The sequence below is a fragment of the Cyprinus carpio genome, chromosome A3 (genome assembly GCF_018340385.1).
Source record: "Cyprinus carpio isolate SPL01 chromosome A3, ASM1834038v1, whole genome shotgun sequence".
Classification (NCBI taxonomy): domain Eukaryota; kingdom Metazoa; phylum Chordata; class Actinopteri; order Cypriniformes; family Cyprinidae; genus Cyprinus; species Cyprinus carpio.
The window spans coordinates 24969131-24981356 of NC_056574.1; the positions used below are offsets into that span (position 1 = coordinate 24969131).

The following is a 12226-nucleotide window of genomic DNA, read 5'->3' on the forward strand; positions in this document are numbered from 1 at the left end:
TAAATTTTGTGTTTTTACTCTTGTGGTCTGATTACTGCTATATTTACAGCATTCCTTTAATATGGTCTGAGAAAAAACAACAACTCAAATTAAGGTTCTTGAGTCATTAACTGATTGCTAAACAAGAAATAGTGGCCTTAACTGAATGTAGACTGCATAAACAACAAAAATAGAATGCATGTTTATTTAAAGCAATGTTTATAGTTAGTGAAATGTTTAAAAAGACCAAATATTTAAATATGATAAATGAATATAAACTGCTGTTTTATCAGAATAAATGGAAATACAAAAATAATGTGTAATACAGAAGTGTTTTTCTGGCTCATTCCATTGTGCCTTTACATGCAGTGCTCCAGACACTGACAGGTAATATGTTGAACTGAGCCAGACATCTGGTCTACATCATCCAGGCTGAGCACTGCTCCTCGTGGCACCCCTTTGCCAGAGGCCAGTCCAAACACTTCCTCAGGCCTCAGGCTTCTAGTCCACAATACAAAGCCAGCCAGTCTACCCACAAATGCTTCAGCTTTATCAAAGTCCCCTCCAGTCAAATCCTGCTCTTGCCCCAGGACCATAGAGCCCCCAGGAGGGATCTCATAGCCTTTCTGGAACTTGGATCCAGTAGATATGAGATGACGGTCCAAATAATACCAAAACCTGCCTTCAGTGGAGGACCAGATGATGCATAAATGGTGCCAGTGGCCATCCAGGATATTTTGTAAAGATAATTCACGATACGCTGGATCTCCAATCACAAAATCCATAACGCCCAGTATTCCAGAGTTCCAGCCACAGAGAACAAGCATATTGTCATTGTTTTCTGTGGCATAAGAAATAATCATTCCAAGATACTTGGCATCTACTTGTGGCCAAGTGCAGATAGAGAGTTCATGTATCCCTGTTCGGAAACTCCTCTGGAAGGTGACATAATTTTCAGTGGAAGCAGACAGAAACAGAAGCATCGAACCCACATTGCAAACTTTGAGAATGAGAGACAAAATTAATAGACACTTTACATTTTGGCATAAAGTAAAAAAAAAAAAGGTTCTGTCTACCTTTGTCATTGTACTTGTTTCAGATCTGACCGTTATAATAGGTAAAAATACCAAAATTGTCAAATGAAAATGTGTCAGACCATATATTTCAGGGTAGCGCCATATTAATATCATTTTTCATATAATTTTTAATAGGAATGGAAACAAGCCTGTGAGGGATAGAAGTGCAGTGTGTTCCATTAACTGCATTGTTATTTAACAATATACTGATTGTTCAGCTGACAAAATGTCTTTCTAAAAAATGGTAGACAAAACAATAATAAAAAAAATAATAATTTGAAATCTGTGAAAATGACATGATCTAGGACTTTTGTACGGTGCCTGCCATTGTAAAGCTGCCTTGTTTACATCCACATTAAAATCAATATGGCGTCTAACCTGATTAAGGCTATATGTTTGCCTGTTTGGATTCTTGGAGATTCTGAGTAAATAGTTTTTGAATGACTGAAAATTACATTTGGTAAACAGTGACATTAAAGTTTTCAGTCTAAACTGTGGACACAAATGCATTTCAATTTCATTTTCAGTCACAAAACCACTAGAGTTCTCCAAATACTTACTTTTGGCTTCTTCCTTTGGGGTTGGAATATGTGGGATTTTGTGTCGAAGTGAAAGCTGAAAAGGTTTCTCTTTAGCCTGAACTGTTGGTTCGGTTGTATGGTGCTCTGCCAGAGCTGCTGTTGTCTGTCTCTTATTTTGTATGTCTGTGGTTGTGCAGTGGGCCCAGAAGCCAATCTATCTCTCATTCTGTATTCTTCAGACTTCGGTTTAGGCTGGACATGCCTCAAGACCACACCTTGTTGCTTCCTGATAGAACTGAGAGGATCTAATCCTCCTTCCTTAGAAGTTGAAATGATCTTGAACAACCCTTGCATCTGACTCTCCAACTTCATTTGATACCTTTTGAGAGAGGCCTGAAGGTCCCGCATTCCATATTGAACCTGATTCTTAAAGGACTCCAAAGATTCAATATGACTTTGCTGTTTCTGGATCTTGTGGGACAAGTCGGACAACCCCGTCCTCTGCTTTTGGATTTGTCTAAGGTTGAGATGGTTGTTCTCCCTCAGAGCTCTCGTCATGTTTGCCAGCCTCGAGTCAAGCCTCTTGGTCTTTTTCTGTAGACTCTCAGTCCAGGATTTGAGGGAATTCAGCCTGTGATCTGTCCTTTCCTTGAATGCACGGAGCTCTCTGGAGATCCTCTCAAACTGCTGACTCAAAACTTTGAATCACGAGTCTATATTATTTGAAATGTTGTAGTTTTCAGCAATGCATTGAAGATGGATGAAGGTCATCTGTTGAAATCTTTTGAACTAGGATTGGAGGAATCATGTTACAGATACATGCAATATGATATTTTTGAAAACAGTATGTTTAAACATAACAAACCTGCTGATCCAGCCTCCTCGGTCTTTCGTTTAAGGGTTTATATGTCTCAGTCGTGTCATATCTCAATTTTCAATAATTACATTTTATTCTGTACACAATAAATCTGTTTGTATATAACCTGTGAGTACAAAATGTGAAAAAAAGAAAACAGCACAGACATCATCTGTAACAATACAACATATAAACATCCATATTTCAAAGGCATAAATATGATGAACTTTTACATGGCTGACAAATTTAAATGATGAAAGCAAGCACAAATGTATAGGTTCAGCTCCCCCTAGAGGTGGTAAAGTTGCTGAGCAATTGGCAAATAGTGTAGTGTAGTCAGATCATATTTCATAATCTGTTTATGCATTCTTTGTGGCCAACGCCCACAACAACCTGATAGAATTACCTATCTGAACTAAATATAGTAAATCAAATAAATGATTGAATAATGGCTAAAGAAAAAAATTGTTCAGGACGAAACACATGTAATACTATGTGGAAGGCCTAATACTCATGTAACATACAAAACCAAAATATCTTACCTTGAAACAAAAAGCTCACTGAGTGTATAACACACATTGGCAAGCACTATTGTCTCTTTAAAGTGTGGTTTAAAGTGAACATGTCTTCTCTTTGTTGATGGTATTTGAAAGTGGTTGTTCTGTTGTTGTGTTTTTGTTAAAGAATGAAAAAGAAACAGAAAACATAGGGGTTTCAAAGAGCACTAACTGAGGCAATGTTGATATGAGAACAATGCACGCATCTCTCTGTCCCTAAGTGTGTCATAAACTGATATGATCAAGTTAGGTTAAGCTAGATAATTTCAAGATATTTCTGTGGTTTTGCTCACAAGCAGTTTTGGTTTGCACTGTAAAATACTGTCAGGGTCTTACTGTATTTAGAATTTTACTGCATATTTGTGTGTGTTTATAATTATAAAATTTATTTTTCATTTACATTACAATATTTACAGACTGTTGCACTGTGAGAATATGAGAATATAGTATAATAACTGATTCTACAAAATAAATCCAAAACTATAATAATTCTCTTTCGTACAATTAACTTTTTATTCTTAATCCTTAAATCAAACTGATTTTAAGACATTTTTATATTCCCTGCATTTATCTCTGCATCCTTTTTGAACAAATTCCATTAGAACTGTACACACTTAAACTACAAAAGATACAAACATGCTTTTCATGCATCAGTGTCCTCCTCACCACACTATAAGAAAAAATCAGCAGAAAATTGGAAAAGGTACTGGTAATTTTCCAAATTTACAGACATTTCCTTAAACCCTAAAACACAACACAATGCAATGCATAATTCAAAATATGGGGAAAACACTGGGCCTTATTTTTACAGACTTTTCTTAGAGTGCAGGTCTTCTTGGTGGACCTCTCTTGTTGGAATGTAATTTGTAAATACCCTGGCTTTCTATTAGAATTGTTTCTTAGTTGCAACCACAACCTGCAGGACAACATCTTGATGCATGATGACTTTCTCAAGCACTTCAAAAGATCTCCTGTGAATCTGTTCAGTAAGGAAGTGACCAACAGATGCCAACTTTTTGTGTTCCACTGTATTTACCTGACTTTATCCACTCTAGTTTCTTAATATATCTTTATGAAGCACTGAACACCTTGAAAATCCAGTTTGGTGGGCTATTGGATGCTGTCTTGTCTTGCTTCTGCAAAATATAGCAATCAGCCGAGGAAGGGAGGAAGCCTCTTTTATTACATGGATTTTTGCTTTCATAAACCTGCATCAACAGCAATAGAGACACAAATGTTCAATAATAAGTCCAATTTATTATGCACAATAACAAAAATTCACTGTCTGCAAAGTTATATAGCTCATTATTCTGACTAGAGCTTGTTTATAGTTGCTAAGCAATACAGCAACTTGCTGTATTAATAAAGAAAGTTCACACTTGTGTTTTTCTACATCAGCTTTGAACACAGACCATTCAATTAGAATATAGAGTTTGAAAAATTACCTTAAGGCTTCACGCAAAGGTTTTGGAATGTGGGAATATATATATATATATATATATATATATATATATATATATATATATATATATATATATATATATTGCATTAAAGTTTACACTACAAACAACTTTAAACATGATTCTTAGGTGATTTAAGGCTTTCAAACTATGCTATATACTGTATGTATATATATATATGTATATATATATATATATATATATATATATATATATATATATATATATATATATATACACGCACACTCTCCATAGATGTAATGGTTTTTATACTGTACAAACCATATATTATATCGCCTCACACGAACTGCATTTTTACATTCTCAAAAAAAATATTTATTCCTGTGATGTTTGCAACCATTACTACATTTTTAAGTATTGCGTGATGCTTCAGAAATTATTCTAATATAATGATTTAGTGCTCAAGAAATATTTCTTATTATTATAAATGTTGAAAACAGTTGCGATGCTTAATATTTTTATAAAAAAGAAGGATAATTTTTTTCAGGATTCTTTGATAAATATAAAGTTTAACAGAACATAATTTATTTGAAATTATAACATTATGTTATAATGCTTTTGATCAATTATGTTATAATGCATTGGATCAATGAATTGCAATTATTGCTGCCTAAAAGTATTAATTTCTTTTAAAAAAATCTTGGTAGTGTATATATTGCACATATTTAAAAAGAGTTTAGTTACATGATGACATGTGCAGTAGGTCACACTCTTCCAGTAGACATCCATAGGAAATGGGCAGACCAAGACAGCATAAGAAAATATTACAAGCCTGAGAAACCAGACATCTCACTATATTTATTTTTCTGTACATCATCAGCAGAAAGTCTGCAACCTTTTCATGGAATGTGGAACAGAAAATGTTTGGTGACAGCAGGTGGAATGCTGCCGGACGAGCTAAACCGCAGTCAAAGGAGTGTCACACAAAGAGACGCAGCTGAGAAGCCGAGCCCACTCTCATGATATCAGCAGCATGCACTCTTCCACTCCCTGCCACACCTGGACAGCACATGAAGTCAAAACCTCCCCAGCAGCTCATGTACCCCTCACCCATTCATCTTAACTAGGTCTTTGCCATTAGCCCTTGTAGGGAATTTTATCACTTACAAAATCTGTGTGTAAGGAGGTTTATTGATGTGCTGATGTGATTCAACCTCAGATTAGACCGATATCTTAAACTTTAAAAAAGTGGAGTCTGAAAAATGTGAAACATCCTTACTATATCTAATTAGTTTCGAGAAAGGATTTTTAACATTTTTCAGACCACCGTAACGTGATGTTTAACATGTTCTGTTTGTGGTCCAAGGGACCATGAGGCCCTATTAACACCTCTCATAATTCACACTGAAGACATAATTATAAATAAAATTCACCTTGACAGTGATCACACATCTTTCTATTAAAAATATGGGCAACAATAAGCTTCAGATTCTTAACATTAATTAAATCAATGAACAAACCAGCATTTACTGGCATAAATATACCATTGTTCATTGTTAAGTTGTGCTTGTTTATAATACAACTAATGCTAATTTATACAACTCGTATTAGTATACGTATAAGTGAACATCACGGGACTCTTTTATTGTAAGTTTATGTTCTCAAGAGACACCAGATTTAAATCTTCACAGGGGGTCACAGTGACACTAACATTACTGTATCAACATTCAAATATACTAGGGGAATATGTACTATGTGATACAACAAAATTAAAATCAAAAGTTTCATTAACAGCTTTTACACATCACATACTAATATCTATCTATCCATCCATCCTTTATTCTTTCCATCCATTCACCAAACTGCCTGTATGGGATAAGGGGGATGTTGGAGCCTATCCTCATGCAGTAGGAACATACTAAGAAAATACTTGGTTAATTTTGAATTTTTGAAGTTTTGAAGCTATTCTTAATTTAATACATAAGTCAAGACTATGGAATGCCAAAGACAGTAAAATCAATCTAAACAAAACACTACAGAAAAGAAATCACACAACTTCAGTTTAGTTCTGATTCGGCTATTTTCTGGCCAACTTCACATTATAGCAGAAAACACTTTAAGGTATGAAAAGTGAAAACAAAACACCTGCTACCACAGTACACTTTGCTGATTTGTCAGTCATATTCAGTCAAAAAGTAGTATGTTTATATTCATAAAAGCCGCCATTGACTGCTATCAGCAAAACTGGTTATTCAGAGACGTTTTCAATGACAGATGTGGAAAGAATACAGCCTTTTTCCTGTTTCTGTCACAACAGCATTCATAAAAGGTGACAGAATATTTTAATGAAGGTGGGTGGAGTAGTTGAGGGACTATGAAAAGATTGTAAACGCAATAGAAACTGGTTTCAGTCTAACCACCAGCGACAGCCTCAACAAGACAGGTAAGAAAGCTCGCTGTACACGAAGCTTTACCAACTAAACTTTCTGGAGATTAAGAGTGCTTTTGGATTAAGGTTTAAGATTAGGATGTAAAAATGATCTTAAAACAATTAAACAGTTTGGCATTGCTGTTTATATTACTTTCATAGTTTTTATCTTGAATTGTTTGTGAAATTAATTAGAACCCTGAACGACAAATGTTCAGCGACTGCTGAATAAGTTTATTTATTATGATTTAAAGGCTGATTTGTTTCAAATCAGAAGACCATATAAGTTTAAAAAATGTTATGCATTGTTCAGTAACTTTCCTTTTTCACAAACAGATTATTGTATTGCTTCTAATATATAATAAGAAATCTTATATATTTGTATCTTTATATAAAAAGAAAAAGCTAATTTTCTTGAGCAATTTGTGAAATTAAATATCATTTACGATTATTCATTTAGCAGACACTTTTATTCACAATATGTGAGTCATCTTAAGGATGCAATAACAGGAGAACAATACCTATGCTTAGAACAATACATGCTAACAATACCATTTCAAAAATATTTTCTGGAATAGTACAAGACAGAACAGAGAGGGACTTAAGAAACAGATTAAGGATAAAAGAAGAAGCTGAAAAAAAGTAAAAATGTTAATAAATGTAAATGAAAGATTTTGAGGCCTTGTTATTATCTGACTGTTAAGCTTTGTTATGCTGAACAGCAGGAGCTAAAATGCGTCATTTAAGAAAAAAGACAGCGCAGTGAATGCTTTGATCAAAGCTGACCAATGAACGGTGCTTTTTGACTTTGTGTGCTTTTGCTTCAGTAAAACAGCTGACGTATTTAGGCTTTTTACTTTTCCAGGTCACCTCCTACTGATCCACACCTAAACATAATCAAAATAACTTTACAATAACATATAACATATACATTTGGTGGAAATGTTTTATGTTCTGGTGTTGATCCGATATATTTGGTTAGAGAGGTAAACCAGTGTAATCCAAAAACCTTGTCTAGAAGTGAAAACAAGATCTCATTTAAGAGAAAATCTAAGAGATCTGATGAATGATAATAAATGACAAACTCAGGCCGATTCATGTTTAAATTATCCCTAATTCCTAACACAGTTGCTGGAGCTTGTGTGTGTGTGTGTGTGTGTGTGTGTGTGTGTGTGTGTGTGTGTGTGTGTGTGTGTGTGTTTGGTCTATACTGCATGCAAAATCATATTGTTGTAGAAATTGTCAGTTTAACCAGCTCCTATTATCCATGAGAAGCATTAGGGTTTGATTATTGGAGTATTAGTACCACGGCCAGACATGCGGTAGAGCAACATTCCACTTCTGTCTTTGGGTGGACGTCTATATCAATCAGGGCTTGCAACACTGTCACCTTTTTGTTAACTAAGGTGTTTACCCTACCAATTATGGAAATAAATGCCACATGACTGTTTGCGTTTTATTCACTTTGGGAAAACAAAGTTGGCAGCTACACATATATTGATGATTATTGAGCCGGAAGAAGAGAAAATGAGCATTTGGGTTATTTCATTGAGAAAGTAAGAGTTGACAAGGCATTGCCCTTTGAAGGTGTTCTGCCCATTTCAGCATCTTTACTGAGAATTTTCTTATGTTTTTACTTACCAGTAACAGATAATTCAAGTTACCAGTGCATAATCACATTTGTAAACACTATGCTGCACAGAAGTCATTTTAGGACTTTTTAGCATATGAAAAATATATTGTAAAATATCACATAAAGACTTTTATTTTGTCCCAGCAGTTTACACCCAGCCAAAGACAGAATGAGTGCTGACGGAACCGGAAACCCACCTCCATATGCCATACCAGGTAAGTCAATTATCATTGTTCATTTTGAATGGCTCATAACAATGGAAAAACAATCAAGTCAGTGTGCGTGACGCAAATCTGGAATTCTGAAATAGATATATTTCAGAAATATAAATGTTCTCTCTGTATCTTTTTGCTTGGCATTAACAGTAGAGGGTGCCAAGGGCTCCAACGTCAAGGTCTACCATGTGCACACTCCATTCACCCCAAAAAGCTCGACCATTGACGATTCTCGAACCCAGATGGCATCAGCCAGACCTGGTGAGCCTGTTACCTGTCATTTATCTCTGGAAAACTATTAGTTGAAAAGACCACATGGAAATAATTGCCCATCTTTTGCTTGATAATGTCAGGATTTTACTGTACACTAGCTATATCGGTCAAATATATAGCTTTTATGCACCCTTACGAAAAATAAGTTTATTCAAGTGTGCTATTAGTATACTTCTTTTAAACTAAAAATAGGAAAGTATGCTTTTAGTTTACTTTTTCTGTACTTCTCAGAAATGGGCTTTATGTACTTCTCAGAAAAATACTTAAAATGACATTTAAGTATACTTGACTTATACTTACACAAAGTCTAAGTATATTTGAACTATACTTGTGCTCCTAGAATCCGTGTTTTCATTGTTATACGGCAGAGGGAGCTAGTACAAGTTGTATCTTCTGTACAGAATTTCCAAGAAAACACAAGTGAAGAAGAAAAAGAAACAACAGATACTAACATAGGGGTATGCAAGTTCGGTCCTAGAGAGCCGCAGTCCTGCAGAGTTCAGCTTCAACCCTAATCAAACACACCTGAACAAGCTCATCAATGTCTTCAGGATTACTAAGGCTACAGGCAGGTGAGGTTTTTTTTTAGGGTTGGAGCTGAACTCTGCAGGACTGCGGCTCTCCAGGACCGAACTTGCCTACCCCTGTACTAACACATGTAACGCGATCATCTGACATGAAACAGCATCAAAACTGTAATGTTATGGAATAAAATGTCGACCGATGAAGATGTTATAATTACAGTCAAGCTTTGGGGTGTTGATCGACTCCATCTACGTTTTGATTATCATTCTGAATCCAATTCATAGTCTTTTTCAGCTTTTTGTTCAAAATGTTATTTCTTTGTTTTTTTATGAAACTTACCCACATTAAAGTGTTTTAAAAAGAATGCATGAAGCTAGAATAAAATGTTTTTGTTTACAAGCAGATACGCTGTTCTTTCTTTGGATGTTTTGTATATTCAGATATCCATATAATAAAAATATATACAAATTAAAACCTAAATAGGGACATATTAGTATACTTAAAGTATGATGTAAAGTTCACTTAAAGAAAACTTATGAGTATACTTGCAGTATAAAACTACTAAACTAGTAGTTTACTGAGACTATACTTCAAAGTGTGTAAAGTATTTAATTAGTAAACTGTTTGTATACATATAAGTTCACTTTTAGTATAATTGCAGTACAAACTACAAACATAGAGGTAAACTAGTTGTGTACTCAAAGTTTGCTACTGCTATACTTAAAGTATACTTAAAAGTATACTTTTATATACTAGAAAGTGGGCCAATTTAGTCCCAAGGAGTATTGAAGCAGTACACTTCCAAATATACTACTAGAACACTGATATTTGTATACTTGCTACATAAAGTATACTTAAAAATATAGCCTACTTGAACTTTACTTAAGTATACTTAATAAAATAAACTTGAAGTATACTACTTTTTGGTAAGGGCAATATTTAAATAAAACTAAAATGTGCCGGGTTTATGGAAGCCCGTTTCTGTCATGGAATAAAATAATAATAATAAAACCCATATATTTACATAAATTCTTAGAATTGCAAATTTATAACACAATTCAGACTTTATTTCTCACAGTTCTGAGTCTATCTTGTACGTTTCGCCTTTCTGTCTACAACGACCCTCTAGTGTTGTAGCTACTAAATATACGATAGATGACACATTATTGGATGAAAACTTGTATAATGGTAAACAAAAATCAGAGAGAGAGAGAGAGAGAGAGAGAGAGACTTACTAAAACACATTCTTCTCCTGCAGTTCAGTCAACGGAAGCCAGAAACAAATTCGTCAGCTACGATTCATATGAGCTGGGTCGCAATCCAGGAATGGCCACGTGCACAAGCTGCCAGCAGCAGGTCTTAACCAATGTCACCCACAAAGTGGGAGTTTACGCCTGGTTGATGTGCTTACTCTTCATTCTGTGCGGGTGAGAGTCCATTTGAATTTGCAGCTAAAAATATCAAATCTTGTTCGCATTATCAAATCCAAACTGTCTTCCTCCTTTCCAGGTTTGTTTTGTGCTGCTGTCTGATTCCGTTCTTCATGAAGTTTTTCAAAGACGTCTATCACACATGCCCGAAATGCAATAAGATCCTGCACATTGAAAAGAAGCGATGCTGCTAACCCTTAACCCACCCCTTTCCAACTTTAACACCACTCATGGATTTGTGTGGAAGCTTACACTATATGAAGGACTGGAGGACACTTTCAGGACAACACAGATGTCATCTAGTACAAACGTGCTTGTGTAAACTAATGCTTCGCAATCTTTGAATCTCAGAACCTTTTGATGTTCATCTGGCTTAGTCTTTATTATAACATTATATTACGTATTGCATTACATTATTACACTCTCAAATAAATATAAATACTCATGTTTTGATTGTATATCTAGAAAGGACTCAGGGTTAAGGCTTCAGAGTGTTGAGGAGTTTGTGGAACCAAAAATTAGATTTTTATATCACATAATGTAAATATCAGTAATTCTGGCATCAACTGGTTTCATTTAACATCCATGGAAACCTTCCAGTTGGACAAAAGGTTCTTTAGAGTGCAAAAAAAAAGTTCTTTAGATTATTAAAATGAGAAAATGAAAGTGTTAAAATGAAATTGTTTTTTTGGGGGCATCGCCGTACACCTATTTGGATTTTTTTTTTTTTTTAAACACACCGTGTAGAAAAGCCAGGATATACGATGTGTCTTCATTTTTAAGTATGAGTTCTAGTACTTCAGTCATTTAAATGAATACATTGCTTTATTTAAAAAAAAAAAAAAAAAAAAAAAAAAAAAAAAAACATTTTTGTAGTTATGTCAATATCTAATATATTTTACTGGGAAAAAACATCCTCATCTAATATATACTAAAAAAAAAAAAAAACAGGGAAAAAGTCATAGGGTCTTTGAATATTGCTGTGGGCAATGGGAGGCTTTAAAGTCAAAAAGGTTGAGGACACTTAATTTAGAACCAAAAAGATCTGTTAAAGTAAATGGAAGTCATAATTTCAAAACTCACTTTTTTAATTAACATACTGCCAAAGCTGACTGATTAGCATTTTTTTCACTTCTGTAAGTACTCTGAATTTTTAGAATATCAAATGTCATGTGCATCTAAATGGAACTGTCATAATAAAACTGAAACGTGTCTGTGCAATACCTTAATGAGAACTCTGCATGTCATTTATACACGCTGAAATCTTCATATTACATGACACTAGCACAGCATTAAAATCTGAACAGCGTCT

General features: G+C 34.5%; 1 protein-coding gene and 1 pseudogene across 2 annotated transcripts; one reads left to right on the forward strand and one right to left on the reverse strand.

Annotated features, from left to right (window-relative positions):
* Positions 1-263: 263 nt before the first annotated feature.
* LOC109079775 lies at positions 264-2347 on the reverse strand (annotated as a pseudogene).
* Positions 2348-6734: 4387 nt separating this feature from the next.
* On the forward strand, positions 6735-12143 carry si:ch211-157c3.4 (Lipopolysaccharide-induced tumor necrosis factor-alpha factor homolog-like). 2 transcript variants are annotated; one of them, XM_042725833.1, is made up of 5 exons: positions 6735-6853; positions 8619-8686; positions 8837-8947; positions 10743-10911; positions 10994-12143. In XM_042725833.1, exons 2-5 carry the CDS (start codon positions 8641-8643, stop codon positions 11106-11108), a joined length of 441 nt encoding a protein of 146 aa, XP_042581767.1. In that variant the 5' UTR covers positions 6735-6853; positions 8619-8640; the 3' UTR covers positions 11109-12143. The 2 variants fall into 2 exon arrangements, with proteins under 2 accessions (XP_042581767.1, XP_042581774.1); XM_042725840.1 differs by having other exon boundaries at positions 6774-6853; positions 8616-8686.
* The last annotated feature ends 83 nt before the right edge of the window (positions 12144-12226 follow it).